The 16,469-nt window shown below is 56.6% G+C and overlaps 1 protein-coding gene across 1 annotated transcript in view; it reads left to right on the top strand.

Moving 5' to 3' along the window:
* The window catches only part of AACS (acetoacetyl-CoA synthetase), a 43,835-nt gene that overhangs the window by 14,173 nt on the left and 13,193 nt on the right, over positions 1–16,469 (top strand). The window contains exons 4-9 of the mRNA XM_006894624.1: positions 894–1,007; positions 6,124–6,221; positions 8,367–8,481; positions 9,176–9,257; positions 12,173–12,320; positions 16,016–16,096. Coding sequence (XP_006894686.1) covers positions 894–1,007; positions 6,124–6,221; positions 8,367–8,481; positions 9,176–9,257; positions 12,173–12,320; positions 16,016–16,096 — 638 coding nt within the window. The remainder of the gene's footprint in view (positions 1–893; positions 1,008–6,123; positions 6,222–8,366; positions 8,482–9,175; positions 9,258–12,172; positions 12,321–16,015; positions 16,097–16,469) is intronic.

Raw genomic sequence — 16,469 nt, 5'->3', positions numbered from 1 at the left:
GTGGTCTGTGTGGTAAAAGGTGGTCTGTGTGTGTGGTGACGGTGGTCTGTGTGGTAAAAGGTGGTCTGTGTGTGTGGTGATGTGGTCTGTGTGGTAAAAGGTGGTCTGTGTGTGTGGTGACGGTGGTCTGTGTGGTGACGGTGGTCTGTGTGGTGATGTGATGTGGTCTGTGTGGTAAAAGGTGGTCTGTGTGTGTGGTGTTGGTGGTCTGTGTGGTGACGGTGGTCTGTGTGGTAGTGATGGTGTTCTGTGTTATGACTGGACATGAATGTTGTTCTTCGTGGTGACTGTGCCAGTAAGTACGTGTGATAAAATTGACAAGGAAATGTGCCCCCCTGCCATATGAATGTCCTTCGTTTTTCACGAATGCCCCTTTGCTTGGCTACTGCAGTAGGTCATGTGAGGTGTGAGCATGGCGCCTTCCAAGGAGGCCTCATGGTGGGGAGCTCAGCTGCTGACTGAACCCACCAGACCTGCACCTCCTGTAGATTAGTAGAGACAAGGAGACGCTGTGGGCGGTGCGCTCTGTCCTGGGGTCACTCTGAGTCAGTGTCTGCCCCAGGCATCCGCGTACCAGATGAGCACGGGAGGAACTGGTGAAGGGGGCGGAGGACCTCTGCACTATCTCTGCAACTTCTTGTGAGTTGGATTATTTAAAAATCACATGTTCTAGAACCAGAACCCAAGAAGTCTTTAAGTGGCCAATTCCCGGAGTTCGTTCAGAGGGTCACTCTCCCCCGCCCCTCACTGTCATAAAGCTGCCACATGTCCCATGTGTTCCCGTAATGTTGTCCTGGGCTTGGGTTTGCAGCTGCCTTTAAACGGGTGTGATTCTCTCAAGTGGTCAGTGTCCATGGCGGCCACGTCTCTGACCCACGGCTTTCTCTTCCCAGGAGAAGGCAAGGAGGAGATCGGGAAGGTGACTTTTGAAGAGCTGCGGCAGCAGGTGGCCTTGTTTGCAGCAGCCATGAGGGAAATGGGGATCTGCGTGGGAGACCGCGTTGTGGGTAAGTGGTGCTGCTGGCCGTGGTGGTTCTGGTGGAGGGGACAGAAGGGCCTGGAAGGTTGCGTCTGCTTTTCTGATTCAGTGGATATTGTATTACATAAACCCTACGGGGCTGCACTTCTGTGTGGTCAGTGAGGAAGAAACACAGCATGGAGCTGAACAGGGGGATGTGGAGCAGCAAGGAGGCTGGGGAGGAGAGGGGAGGGGACCATGAGGCATGCTGGTGACTGCAGGCTGGGCGACGACCTGGCACTGATGTGTCGTTGTTGACAGGCCCCTGCCTCACACAGGCCCACTCCTCGAGCTGCATGGCCCGGTGGATTCTGACAGGTGCTCAGTGCCATTTGACCACTGTCTTAGTGTCGTGCATGGCCTGAAAAGTGACCCTGCCACACCTGCCCTCCCTCCTTAGTGACCACAGCTCTTCTCACACACCTGTACACTTTTCACAAAACACGGGCCTCACACGCAGCCAGCCAGTTGATCCAGCACTTGATTGAAGTCGTGGGGTCACCTTGAGGGCCTGGGAGGGCTTGAGGTGCAGGCTTGGTCAGCATACTTCTGAGGAGCCATCAACTCCCAGCATGGCACTTACTTCAGTTATTTTATTTACTTAATTTTTAAATTATGACTAGTGAATGTTTCTAGAGCAAGCTGGCTCTCCAGTTACCCTCGGGGGAACTCCTTGCAGGTTGTTGCCTTTTGTGCCGACCTGATGGCACTTTCCAGGGCCCTGGGCCCAGGAGAGGCCCGTTTCCTCCTGCTTACCGACCCCTGGCCGGCGAGAATCTTCTCTTTAAACACAGCCACAGAGAAGTGCTTGTCTTGATTCCTGTGGGCTCACCTTCTGGTCAGTTGACATATCTGTCACGGTCAGGGTGCCCAAGGCACCTGCAGCTGGAGGTGAAGGTCAGGGCCCAGGCCTTTGTGGCACAGGGCAGCCTCGGGCCAGAGCCTAGTGCTGGCATGCTCCTATGGCCTGATTGATGAGGGGAGGTCAGTGTAGCTGCTGGCTGCCCGTCCAACCCGTGATGTCCGGCATGAATGCTTTCTGCTGTGTGGCCGAGGTCAGCGTTTGGCCCATTTACCCTAGAACCGGAAAACAGATCTTACTCATGTCTTCAGAGGCTGCTGTTTCACTCGTGGACCAGCAGCTCTGGGGGAGGTTCCGTCCATCCCTTGCTCTGAAGAAGCCTTACTGGTCCCCTTCGCTGTTGCTGTGGAGGCTCAGTCTGGCTCAGCACGGCCCTGACTCCTGCTGCCTCCTCTCTCAGACCTCAGGAGCCCTGGTGTGCAGTGGGCTAAGTGCTTGGCTGCTAGCCAGAAGGTTGGTGGTTCTAACCCATCAACCCCAGGAGCAGGAGGCGTCAGTCTGCCTCGATGGGGTGTCTCTGCCCTTGGAATCGACCCAGTAGCAGTGCAGGGGCCCTTCCTCTCCACCCCTCTCCTCTCACTTTCCTTCCTTGCTCCTCCCCTCAGGAACATAATCCCTCTGGCTGCAGTGCCCTCAGCCTTGGTAACTTCTACCCCTGGGCACTCGTGCAGATACCTCGGTGGGCTGGGTAGTCCAGAGTCTTCAGACATAGCCAGACGCCTGGCGCCCTCCGCCCCCGCCCTGGCCCTGCCCCACTTCCCTGCACGATGAGTAATGATTTCCTCTGAGAGGGGTTTCTTGTGGCTCCTTAATTTCTGGAAAAAATTCAAAACCTTATAAATGGGTCTATTCTTTGCCACCAGGAACTTTAGTTAGTTCAGGAGTGGGAAGGTGTGAACCTGGGAACTAAGGAAGATAAAGGCCATTTGTCTTTTTGCCCTGGTGGCTGAGTTCCTGCCCTCCATCCTGCCCCACCCCCATGGCAGTGAGTTCACGGCACAGTGCCAGGTCCAGGGCCGGGCAGTGCTGGGCTTCGGCAGGGTGTGCCCCTCCTAAGGAATCTTTCTGCAAAGGGGTGTTCTGTCTGAAGAGGCGATCGATTGCTAGGTCTTACCATCCTTAACGGTAAATCTTCAGGTGAGGCTCTGGGTGGGCAGGACCTGTCTGCCTCTCAGATGAGAGAACCCACTGTGGACTCCCTGTAGGTGCTGGCTAGAAGGCAGGTGGGTAGGAGAGGGCACACCAAGTCCCCTCTTGTCCTGAGTTCTCTGGAATGTTCTGTGTGTGTCCATGGGGTCTGAGGCCTTTCCGCTTATCCTATGGGAAGTCTCATTCCCGGGCCCATCACTACTCGCCACCTGGCTTTATTTTTCCTTGCAGTGCCTGTCACTCTCCTGAAATTAATTTACATGCTTTGTATGTGTCCAGTGCTAGAGGCAGGCTCTACCTGGTCAGCGCCACGTCGCAGCCTGTGAGCTGGCACCAAGTCACATAACGTAAACATGGCGATGGAGCTGGACCTGCTGGCTGAGCGGGCACCTCCGTGGCTGAGACCTCCCTTGCCTGGGTCCATCTTGGTCCCACTTAATCTAGACTCTTCTGCGGATCTGGAAACATAATGCAAAGTGTTCATGATCCTTCCACTTCTTCCCTTTCCTTCAGCAGAAGTGCCACAAAATCATCATAGGGAATCAGCTTCTCTGTGAAGGAGAAAGCGCAGGCTGAGTGTGGGAGGCCGACAGTGATGGTCGGGGCTGCTCCAGGGACACGCCTGGCTGCGATGCCCTCTGGATGAGGTCCTGTGGGTTGGTCCCAGCCCACGGTGGAGCCCAGGAGAGCCCTGCCCGTCCTGCGTGCTCCTCACCACTGCTGGGCCGGAGCCCATCTCTCCGAGGGTCTTCCTCTTTATCAAGCCTGATGTCCTCCATGTTGTCCTTCCTGATTACGTGTCCAGAATCTGTGAGTCCAAGTCTGTCCATCCTCGCTTCTGAGGAACATTCTGGCTTTCCTTCTTCAGGACACATTTGTTAAAAAAAAAAGTCGCATTTGTTGTTCCTCTGGGAGTCCACGGGGCGCCCCGTGTTCCAGCGCTATACTCAAACACATCGGTTCTTCTTCAGTCTTCCTTACTTGTAGTCCAACTTTCACATGCCTGTGAAACTTTGGAAAGGTACATTCCTAGGTGTTCTTTGCCCTGGGCTCCAGGCTTACGTTGGTGCTTTCTGACCTGCTGTCTTCCTGTGTCTGACCCTGACCCAACCATTGTTACTAGGATCAGGACTTTGTGCTCTCAGATGAACACAGGGGAGTGCCGTGAGGCCTTCAGAAGCTGCAAGCACTGTCCGTGGCAGGCTTATAGTCCGTGAAGTGGTCCTTGAGGTCATGGCTGGCTCTGCCGCAGAAGGGCTGGCTCCAGGCCATTTCTCAGTCACCAGGAAGTCAGCTGCATCCTACAGCCTCCTGGGGCAGTGAGCCCTGCCCTTTCCTTAGGTAATGGCCCATCAGGAATCTTTTGTTTGCACTAACAGCCAACTCAGCAAAGGCAGCCGCCTGCCATATGCCACGAGCTGGGCAGAACACAGGGGCTGAGCAGACAGCTCCTGACCTGCACCTTGCCTGGCAGGAGATGGGTGTGAGCCGAGAGACAGAAAGTGCCAGTCTCTGTGGTAGACTGAGGAGGGGCAAAGGGACTGAGCTGTCTGGAGACTTTGCTGTCACCTGGGGGGCACACCTTTGCTCCAGAAAGGCATTGGCCTTGACCTCTACTCCATAATGTTGCTTGTCCAAACTCTGGCATCTGATCCTTTAGGAAAGTCTGTTTAGTTGATTGGAGTCTCTGGTAACGGAGGTTCTCTGCCTCCAGCCTGCCATTGAGCTCAGTATCTGCCCTGTATCTGCTTATGTCTTGCGAACGTGTCCCTTGTATGTCTCTTTTTATTTTTCCCTTTTTTTCCTTGTTATGTACCTTCGAGTCTGATCCGACTGGCACAGGAGGAGATTGCCTCTCCTCCAGCGGGGCATCTGGTGGATTCGAACCGCCTTATATGTCTCTTGAATGCCTTTATATCCTTCATTCCCTTTGCTTCCTATCTATCCCCCCACTCAGCTGTCTGCTCACTCACCCACCCACACAGCGGCCAACCCACCTGTCCACGTGCCAGCCAGGGCCTGAGAGCTCAGGTGCACAGGGCAAAGCAGAGAACAGGACAAGCAAGGTCCCCGTCCTCACCTGAGACCTAGCGATCAGCAGGTGACTGCACAGCCAAGCGTCTTTGCCAATCTCCTGAGGTCTGTGAGGGAGGGATGCAGGTGCTGTGAGGACGCAGAGCTGAAGGACGGGCTGGCGTGGGGAAGGCCTCTCCCAGCATCTCACCTGAGGTTAGTGCGGGTGGACCTGTCGGAGCTGACCGTGGAAGCTTGGTGCAGACAGCTTCTACGAGGGCCCTGAGGCAGGAGGTGCTCAGAGCAATCAGACGGCTTGAGGGAGAAGGTGGTCATGAATGGAGCCCAGGATTGGGACATGGAGCGAGGAGGGCTTGGAGTGGAGGCAGGGCGCTGCAGGTGGCCGTGCATGGGGCCTGGGGATGGTTTGCAGGGGTGCGAGGGACGTGGAGGTGGCTGAGGGGGGTCGGACTGACTGTGTCTGGACAAGGGAAGAGGAGTTGGCTGCCGGGAGGCGGGAGGTGGAAGGTGGAGCGACTGTACCCACCTGGGTGGTGGCAGTGCCCGCAGGAGTCTGGAGGAGGGACATGGAGGCCCCTGTGGTCGGCCAGGCTGACTGCACTTCTTCTAATTTGTTCAAAACTCAAATGGGGAAGAATAGTATCAGCTCATCTGACCGTCGCTGCCTGAGTGCAGCATGCCTACCGGTCTCCCACCACTGCACTGGCTCACAGACGATTCCTTAGTGAAGAACTAGCTATAGCTTACTGCACTTCAGTGTAGTTTGGTGCACCTGGGCTGTGGCAGTGTCCTCCTGAGTCTGGACACGGGAAGAGGGGGTGGCTGTCCGCCCACCTGGGCCATGGCAGTCCGCCCACCTGGGCCGTGGCAGTGCCTTTGTGAGTCTGGACACAGGAAGAGGGGGTGGCTGTCCGCCCACCTGGGCCGTGGCAGTCCGCCCACCTGGGCCGTGGCAGTGCCTGCAGGAGTCTGGACACAGGAGGAAGTGGCTGTCTGCCCAGCTGGGCCGTGGCGGTGCCTGCAGGAGTTGGGGCCCTGACCCCCTGCCTTCCCTCCACAGGTTACTTACCCAACAGTGCACATGCCGTGGAGGCCATGCTGGCGGCTGCGAGCATCGGGGCCATCTGGAGCTCCACATCCCCAGACTTCGGCGTGAACGTGAGTGAAGCCGCTCTCCACTCTGGGGGTTCTGGGGTGCTGCACTCTCTGCAGGGCACGCTCAGGGGTGTAGTCATGACCCCAGGGCTGGGATTCAGCCTCTAACTGAAGAGTCACCAATGATAGAGTTCCTGGACGTGGTCTCAGGGCCCCGGGACCCATACCCTTGGGCAGAGAGGGTGCGAGGGCCGTGGTGGGTGTCCCTGTCACCCCCACACTCAGTGCTGGTGATGCAGGTGCATTGCTGAGCCCCGGGCCTGTTCCTCCCTGCTGTTCCATCTGGGTCATTGTCCTATGCAGCCCCTACCCCAGCAGACACTCCTGCAGCCTTGAGACCACATAGACTGTGGGAGCCGGAGCCTTCGTGCAGCCTCCAGGTGCTGGCCCCGGGGCCCCAGGCCTTTCTGGAGTCGCAGCTGCTGGTGGCCTCTGTGGCTGGCATGCTCACCGATGACAGTGTGGCTCCCCTCACCACTGCGCTGGGGGCTCTGCGATGATTGTGTGCTGGCTGCTGGGTCCACGTCCACGGGAACTTGTCACTTGCCAGTCATGGCAAACTTGAAAAAGGATGTGCCTTAGTAGAAGGGCGCAGACGGGTCAGGGGCCAGGCTGTCACACAGATTGTCACACAGCTGTGGTCACGTTCAAAGCCATCAGAGGCAGTGGACGGTGGATCTGTCCGTGTGTGGACAGCGGAGGGGCCTGAATGTGGCAGCAGGCTGGCAGGCATGTGGGCTGGGAGAGGTGGCCCAGTCAGGGAGGTCCTGCGTAGTGGTGGCAGTGACGTGGCTCAGTGCTCATTGGTGCCCGTTACCTGCATGTGGACAGACTGGACAAAGAAATCACCCCTGCACCCAGAGGGTGGCCATTGAATTCCAGTTGCCCATTTGTTGACAGTCCTTTTTCAGGGGCTAAAACAGACCTGGAGGACTTCCCAGGAAGAGGGGACAAGGCGGGGCCTCTTTAATTTCTTCCTGTTTCACTTGGTCACTGACATCTTCAGAGATGTCAGGAAACCATGCCTGAGGTCCACACACCTGAGATCCACACACCTGAGGATCCCACCTGGAGTGCACAGGAAATGCTTCCAGGTGGCTGAGAGAGAGTGTGTGTTTGTGTGTGCGTGTGCACGCGCACACTCACGAGTGAGTTTATATACAAATACACAGAGACAGCACAGAGAGATAGCACAGCATGCACACACAGACAGCAGTCCACCCCCACAGGGCAGCCGCTGCCCGCCCTCTGTTGGCCTCAGCACTCACTGGTTGCTAGGTACCGGATTCAGGTCAGGAGAGCTGCCGCTGGGGGCTGTGTTTGTGCAATGAGGTGGCCGTGAGTGGCCCTCACCTGGGCAAGGTCGGGTGGGAAGCTGGTTAGCCCACCCCCTTTTGCCCCATTTCACAGCTTTAAGCCCTGCCTCCACTCTCCTTTTTGCGGCCGTCTTACTGTGTGGGGACATGAAAACAGTAGCATTTTCCTCTTCTTCCTGTTGTTAGCTTGTGTCCTTGGTTCCCTGATGACTGCTGGGCACACAGTTGAGAGTTACACAGATGCTCGCCTGTTGGCCCCTCTGTTCGGGCAACCATTTTCTAAGAAGCTTGGCTGCTGTGGGCCCAGAGTTTCCTGACTTGAATGTCCCATGTACGGTTCAGGGTTGCCTGGAGGGCTGGTTACAGCTCTGTCACTGCACTCAGCAGGCCCGGGCCGGGTCGCCCTGCCACACCCGGTGGACTGTCGCTGTCTCATTCAGTCGGGGTTTCTCATCCTGATGCAGTCACTGTCTCCCTAGACCCTTAAACATAAACGGCAGCCCAGAAACCCACCCACCCATTGTTGCGTGTCGGTGACTCCTGGTGACCCTGGAGGACAGGGTACAACTGTCCCACTGGATTTCTAAGTCTGGGATCTTTACTGGACACACTGTCACATCTTTGAAGAGCGGCTGCTGGATTCAAACCGACAACCTTTCAGTTAGCAGCTGAGCACTTTTGCCAGTGGGCTCCCTAGGCTTTCAGTGGCCCCCTTTGTTGCCCCTGGCGGTGGGACTCGGGACTGTGGCTGGTTTTCTTTGCCGTGTTGTGATGTGGTCTGTTGGCAGCTCGAGGCCCTCGCCCATCCCTGATCCCTGTCCTCTGCTTCCAGGGCGTCCTGGACCGCTTCTCTCAAGTCCAGCCGAAGCTCATCTTCTCCGTGGAGGCTGTTGTGTACAATGGCAAAGAGCACAACCACATGGACAAGCTGCAGCAGGTCGTTAAAGGTGCGGGCCCCCACCACACTCCAGCCTTGGGCTAGCATGGGGGACATCAGGGCTCCTCCTGGGAGTCCCCTACCCCACCCTGGCCTTGGACCAGCATGAGGAGACATCAAGAGCCCCTCTTGGGAGTCCCCCACTCCAGCCTTGGGCTAGCATGGGGGGACATCAGAGCCCCTCCCAGAGTTCCCCACCCCACCTCAGCAGGGAGATCAGGATTCCTCCAAGAGGGCTTCTACCCCATCCTAGCCTTGAGCTAAACTGGAGGACATCAGAGTCCCTCCCAAGGGCCCCCTCTACTCAACCCCAGCCAGGGACTACCTTGGTGGACATCAGGGCCCCTCCCAGGGGGGCCTCCCATCCAGCCCTAGCCTGGGACTAGCATGGCAGACATTAGGGCCCCTCCCAGGGGCATGAAAGCACTTGACAAGCATTACCCAAACCCTGAGTGATCTTGCCTTTGGAGGCCTGGGTGGCGAGAAGTTGAAGTTCGTGTCTCCTCTGCAGCACCCTGGGAGAAAGGCCTGGACATTTACTTCTGTACAACCAGCGTGGGAAGCCCCATGGGGCATAGATCTGTCATGAATGTCAGGAGGTGTCTTAGTGTCAACTTGTTTGATTTTAGGTTGTTAAATTTTACTAAAGAATCTGGAACTAAGTATCCTTGGTGTCTAAGACCCTTTTCCTCTCCTCTGTTCAGGACTGCCAGACTTGAAGAAAGTCGTGATGATACCTTATGTCCACTCCAAAGAGAAGATCGACATTTCCAAGATTCCAAACAGGTAGACTGGTCCCGCGGCTGTCCCCAAGGCCATCCCCGTGACCATCCCCAAGAGTGTCCCCGCGGCCCCACTTTGAACTGACTCCGTGAGTCTGTAGCTCAGAGTGGAAAAGCATGGGAGGTTCACCAGAACGATCGTTCCGTAGACGGGTTCTGGGCCTCCAGGTCCTTCTTGCAGGGTCACAGCACCCTGATGCCTCCACACGGCAGGGCCCCGGAGTCCACCCTTTCGTGTGGTGCCCATGGTGTGGGCAGACCCTTCCTTAGCTCTGGTTACAGACCTACGTGGGAGCGTACGTGTACGTGTGTGTGTAAGTGCGCGTGTGTGGTATGTACATTATGCGTAACGCATATGTACGTTACAGTGTATGTGTGCTACACGCACCCAGGTATTTGTTCCCCTGTGTATGTGTAAAACCGTATAGACCTGTGCATGCATTTCTTTCTTAGACTCTAGTTTTTTAAAAGTTTGTATTGTATATATTGATTTACTTACAGAGTTAGCTTCCATTGTGTTTCACACTCTCCTTCATTCACCTGTGTTTCACACAGTCATTCGCATCTGTTATGTTGTATGAAGTTAATCACCAGTGGACTCTGCCCACCATTACCCGGCCTTGCCAGATCCCCGCCGGTCTTCGAGCCTGTTTTTTGTCCCCTTCACTGACACTTCCTTTCTACTTCTGACACTAATCAGTTGCCCGTCTTCAGCACACAGTCCCACTGTGGCGCCATCGTGTTGACTGGGAATTCAGGAAACAGTGGTCCCGAGAGATTTTCCCAGAGTTCTCGGTGCTCTCTGCCTTCATTCTCTGTCACTCTGTGCTGGAGTCCTGGAGTCGGGCCGGCTCACAGCAGGTCATCAGCGGCTGGAACTGGAGGAGACCGCTGGTGGAAAGCACTGCCGCGGTGGAGGGGTGGGAGGTGATGCCTCCTCTAAGTTAGAGCAGCTCCCCTAGACCACACCACCAGGACTCCCACTTCATTGTCTTTCGAAATAGGTTATGTCCGTTTCATGATCTGTGTTTATGATCTTGTCAGAGGATGCAGAGCTCCTTAGAAACCCCTGGGGCTCGTAAACGAGCAGCACAGAGAATACTGGCCCAGCGGTATTTCTGTCCTGAGATTGTGGGTCTCCTGTGTGGAGTCTCACATTCTGAACTGAGCTCAGGAATGCTGGAAGAACTCATCCGTCCCGCTTTGGGCAACACGGGTTTGCTCCTTGTTGTTTTAAGAGTAGCAAATAAGGAGAGCTCTGGTGGCCTAAGGAGAGCTCTGGTGGCATAGTGGCAAGAAGCTGCAACTACAATCCCAGAGGTGCATGGTTCGAATCCACCAGATGCTCTGCTGGGGAAGGAGGGGCAATCTCCTCCTGTACCAGTCAGATCTGATTTGACGGTACACGCACACAAAAATAATAATAATAATTAAAAAAAAAAGTAGCAAATAGTGGAGGGGTGGGTGGCGCCGGGCCTCAGGCACCTTTTGGGAAGCGCACCTGCAGTGTTTGTGCACCAACGGGGGGTGTGCGATTTTAAGGGAGCCGGTGCCACGGTGATTCGTGACCACGACTTTGAGGAGATAGCCCGTGGCTCTGTCAGCTTGAGAGACCCGAGATGTCCGGCCGTTCAGTCCATGTGCTTTCCTAGCAGGAGACACACCCCTTCACGAGGCTTCCTCACAGGCAGAGTGGCTGCCCCTGGAATGCCAGCTCTGGTGGGGCAGCGGGGAGGCCAGCAGGCTGGGCGCAGGGTGGGCTTGTCTGGGCATCCTAGTGCTGCTGTGACAGAAATACCTACCACGGGGCCTGGAGGGGACACACCTTTATCCCCTCCAGTCGGGGGAAATCTGCTTCCAGGCATGACCCTCGGGGACATCGTGCCTTGTCTGTCTGAGCTTTTAGCAGTGGCTGCTGGTCGGGGGCTCCTCGGGGCTGCCTCCCCCCATATGTTTCTGTTACTCTGGCCTCCAGCATGACCTCTCTCACATAGATCAGGTCACATTGCCATAGCCCAGCAGGCCTGGCCACTCATGACCGTAGTCACAGGGACTGTCAAGGTCATTGTTATACCATAGTGCACACAGTCGGTGTTCTGCATTCTCCTTTGATGACTGCAGACGGGGATATTAAAAGCCTGTGGGGAGCCATCTAAGGCCCAGCCAGACTTTTGGTCTCACTCCATCTGGAGCAAAGAGAGAAGAAAACCCAAGATTGTTAGCCACACACTAATGCATCGTGTGAACTTGAGTCTCCACGGCTCTGAGACCGCACGGCCTGGCTGCCGGGGCTGCCCCGGGTCTGCCAGTGCTGACCGCCCTGGGAGGAATCCCAGCAGAAGGCCCCTGGTAGGTCGGAAGAGGAAGGTGGACCAAACTCAAAATCCTGAGTAAGAACAGCTTCAGCTTCCTGGTCTGGGGGAGACTGGTGGCACCCCGAGATGGTGTCCTTAGTCCCCCTTCAAGCCTGGAATTGAGCTCACTCTGTGATTCTAATTCCAGCCAAGCCACAGACAGACCTGTAAGGTGACCGTAACTGCAGGGAGGTGCTCACTCCTGGGACAGTCAGCCACGTGAGGTCAGAGGGCACGTTTGTCCAGGAAGAAAGCTCAGAAGGCAGGAAGGGTTGGAAAAATCAGTCAGGGTCACAGGATCAGGGGTGAGGGCTTGAACCTAACTTCTAGGAAGACACGATTGAGTCCATGATGGCAGGGCCCCTCGGCCCACACCTCCAGGGGTCAGCTCTGTACCTAGTAAATGCTCTTGTCCATGTGCCCTGGGGTCAGAGCCACACAGAGGGATGAATGCTGTGTCCACACGCCCTGGGGTCAGCTCTGTACTGAGTGAATGCTTGTGTCCATGTGCCCTAGGGTCAGCTCCGCACAGAAGGGTGATGTCTGCCTGTGTTTCTGTCCACAGCGTGTTCCTTGATGACTTTCTGGCCAGCAGGAAAAGGGAGCAGGCGCCACAGCTGGAGTTTGAGCAGCTGCCCTTCAGCCACCCTCTGTTCATCATGTTCTCGTCGGGCACCACGGGCTCCCCCAAGTGCATGGTGCACTCGGCCGGGGTAGGTCCGCACTCAGCTCTGGTGGGCCTTCAGTGTCCTGTGACCCAGGGAGCTCCTCCAGCTTCCTCTGTCTTCGGTGGCTTTGATGGCCTTGTAGATGGGCTCCCAGGGCCATGCGTGGCCGGTGATGAGATCTGGATCTTCAGTCTCGTCCTCCTGTCCTCCTCGGTACATTCTGTCAGGAGATGCACCAACCCAAACCCACGCCCGCTGCCGCTGGGCTGGTTCGGCCTCACAGCGCCCCGTGGGACAGTGCAGCGCCCCGTGGGGTTCCCAGCGCTGCAGATCTTTGTAGAAACAGGCTGCCTTCTCCCCGTGAGCAGCTGGTGGGTTTGCACAGCCGAGCTCTCAGTTCACAGCTGAGTGCCTTAACCACAGCACCACCAGAACTCCTTCTAGGAGACACACGTGCCAGCTTATCTCATCACTGTGGTTTCAGCAGGCCACACACGTGCCTGGACTTTGGAGGAGAGTCCGATTTGCTGCCCCTGTGTGTCTGTCCCCATCCCCCCTGCCTCGTGTTCTGCCCTGAACATGAAGGCCAGAAGCCTCTGACTCAGGTGATGTCCTCCCTCCAGCTGGGCTGGCCCTCTCCTGGGACACAGGCTGCACACCTGTGGCTCTGGTCTTACGTTACCTCGGGCTCACGCGTGTCCTGGCCCCAGTCCCAGTCTCCCTCTTGGTTGGCTTAGCAGGAAACAGGAAGTTCCCCTGGGAAGGAGCCGTAGTGCCTTGTTCCAGTCCCTGCTGTCTCTTCCCTCCTCCTGCAGAAGGGAATTGTCGGGGTGGGGAAGCCTCGTGTTCCCCAGCACCTTCCCTCTGAAGTGGAGGGCAGGTTTTGAGGACCCAGCTCTTTGTGACTGCTCTCCCTGCCTAGAAGCAGTGTGGATCCCCCGCAAGGAGGGAACATGCCCGAGACTCAGCGTTTCACGGGGTTTTGCCCCGAGTGTGGGCTGGTGTTTAGATGGGCCCGTTCTGACTGCATTTGGGTTCACTTAGCGAGCTTGGTGTGGAGCATGTAGGGAGCTGAGCTCTTGACTGGATGGCCGCACCTCTCTTGTGGGTTGAGTCCACGAGGCTGTGAGGGAAGAACAGGGACCATCTCCTGTGTGATTTGCAGTTGCAGAAACCCGACCCGGTGGAGCATCAGCTGTGAGTTGGTTTCAGGCCTTGATGCAGGCTGTGAAATGTTAATATGACTACTCCGTACACACAGCCGTGTGGTATAGGAGAGGCACATCCATGCAGAATACCAGGTCATTTATGTAGATGTTCTGCCCCAAGGCATGACTCTCTGATCCTCATGCTGCAAAAGCCCACAGGGAGGACACTGACAGATAAACCCCCGGCCTGGTGTTGAAGGTCACATGAATGGTGGTGTCCTTGATAGGATGTGGTGAGGATGACCTTTTATCTCTGGACTTCTCCTAGTAGACCATAACCCCACCCTAATTATGAGAAGCCTGTCAGACACCAGGCCCGCCTCCCATAGCTGTCCACCCACAGCTGAATCAGACCAAGTCAGCTCTGCTGTGTGACTGGAGAATGGGCGGGTTGTTCCATCTTTTCTACCCCAGAGCCACAGCGGCCAGTAGATTTGAACTGATGACCTTTCGGTTACCAACCAAGTGTTTAACCACACCACCACACTAAGATAGAAGGCTCACTCAGAAGCGCTCCAGCTGCCCTGGGATGCCCCTCCCCACAACCTCTGACTTTGCAGTTAGAGGGTTAACTTCTGGCACAGCAGGAGGCTCCTAAGACTCAGCTCTAAAATGAAATTCCTTCAGATTGCCCCCTGGCCTCACTCATTGCCGTAGTGGGAGACCCCTCAGGACATAGGATTTCTGTTAGGTAGGAAAAGATTTGAGGGCCAGAGGGCATGGAGGAAACTGGTCCCAAGAAACAGGCTTTTAGTGCATGGTCTGAGAAGGACACCAAGTGATCTGACCATGTGTGGAGTCAAAATAGTGGGAGGCAGTTAAGGGCGGCTTCTTTTACTAGGGGTTTTAGTGAGGACAGATCCTTATCAGGAGCCGTTACTATTGGGTTTCTCAGGGAGTGGTCAGGCCTGGGGGTGACTGTCACATTCTTCTTCCAGTTTCCAACGCTGTCAGTCATCGTGGAAGCCCACTGCCTCAACTCTCTCCTCGGTGGATTTGAACTGCTGACCTTTTGTTTAGTAGCTGAATTATTGAACCGCTGCACCACCAGAGCCCCTTCCTAGTATCAGGTTGTTCTAAATGTTAGGAGAGGCTGGGCATGGGACCTGTGATAACTCTGTACTCGCATTCCATCGTCTCTGGAAGACACACACACACACACACATGCGGCTTGGGGTGTGTTCATTGTGTCAGTTGTGTGTCATGTGGGTACCCAGCCTCTTGTCCCTGATGAGGGGCGTCCGTAAACCCTCAGCCCAGCAGCCACGGGGATGAGCGGTTCCGGAAACTGGGGTGACGCAGAAGGTTGTGGGGAGACGGCACCGGGAAGCGGGAATGTGTGCGTGCTTTCCTTTACAGGGTTGTGCACAGCGAGTGTTACTTCTTTTCTAAAGAGGAACATGAAAGCGTATTAGCTGCAGCCTGGCTCTTCACAGAGGCTTCATGCTGCTGTGTTTAGGCTGTGGAAGGTTCAGGAAGCTTGAGACTGGCTTTGGTCATCTGGGTGCTGTGGAGCGGCTCAGGAGACCCTGCAGGACGAGTGGTGTTGGGTGTTCCAGCTGCTGTCTTTGCAGCATTCTGCCTCCAGGGCTGAGGGTTGTCCTGAGAGCGCCCTTGACGTCAGGGTGCAGCCAGGCCTCAAGGTGCAGCGGCTTTGCTTGTGCTTGACTAGGTGGCTTTTAGTCTCTGACCAGGGAGCCCTGAGAGCACAGTGGTTATGGTGCCTCCCTGCTAAAGGCAAAGTCAGCAGTTCAAACCCACTAGCCACTCGTGGGGGCGAGAAGAAGCAGTTGGGTTCCGCAGAGACTCCAGCCTTGGAAACACCGTGGGGCAGTTGTGCCCTGCCTTAGGGGTCACTTAGAGTCAGAGGCCCGATGGCAGGGGACCTGGTGTGGGAGAGCATTCACAGAAAGGGGTGCTGACAAGTTTCCAGTTACTATACCCGCACTGTGGGGGAGAACTGGGATTCGGGGAGGGCAATCATTCCGGGACTTTGGCAGTTTGTGACTGTGGGAGAGGCGGCCCCTGTCCACACGGTCAGGACACTCGGCTGGAGCCAGGCAGGCAGCCTGGTGGCTCAGCAGGCGGTCGACCAGCCCCCATGTGCCGGGCGTTGGTGTTGGTTGTGGTCAGGGCGTGTGACGGCCCCTCAGAGTCGGGGCCCAGGCCTGGGGTTCTGCCCTGTGGTGGCACTCAGCACAATGCGCAGTGACTAGATCGCTCCGTGCCCGGAGCCCGACAGGTGCAGGCAGTGCCCCCTTGTCAAGGTGCTGTGGTGGCCACACTGCCCGTCCCTGGATTGACCTCTCCTCTCTCTGCCTGAGGTGGGCAGCTCTCCAGAACCCCCCCATCATCCCTCACTGGGACTCACGGGGAAGAGCACCCTCTGGAGGCAGCAGTGGCTCTCAGCTGGTGGTGGTGTAACTGGCAGCAGGAGGCTCACTGGACAGCTCCTTCCTGGAAGGAGAGAGGGGCATGTGGGTGGGCAAGCAGGTGACAGGGCTCTCTCTGCCTTTGTGTCCCCTCCCGCAGGGCACCCTCATCCAGCACTTGAAGGAGCATATCCTGCATGGGAACATGGGCAGTGACGACATCATCCTGTACTATACCACGGTGAGGACTGGGCCAGGATGCTATGGTGACCCCCCCCTTGACCCCTTCCCGATTCCTGCTGTGCGCCCGCTGTGTGCTGTGGGTCAGGGCCAGTGTGACCCCTCCCCGATGCCCGCTGTGTGCTGCGGTTCAGGGCCAGTGTGACCCCTCCCCGATGCCCACTGCGGGTCAGGGCCAGTGTGACTCCCCAGTGCCCAGTGTGTGCTGCAGTTCAGGGCCAGTGTGACCCCTCCCCGATGCCCGCTGTGTGCTGTGGTTCAGGGCCACTATGACCCCTCCCCAGTGCCCGCTGTGTGCTGCGGTTCAGGGCCAGTGTGACCCCTCCCCAGTGCCCATTGCGGTTCAGGGCCAGTGTGACCCCTCCCCAGTGCCC

The sequence above is a fragment of the Elephantulus edwardii genome, unplaced genomic scaffold, assembly GCF_000299155.1.
Source record: "Elephantulus edwardii isolate Elephantulus edwardi_28Jun2011 unplaced genomic scaffold, EleEdw1.0 scaffold00148, whole genome shotgun sequence".
NCBI classification, from domain to species: Eukaryota; Metazoa; Chordata; class Mammalia; order Macroscelidea; family Macroscelididae; genus Elephantulus; species Elephantulus edwardii.
The sequence above is the reverse complement of the archived record's forward strand: the minus strand, read 5'-3'. Positions and strand labels throughout refer to the sequence as shown.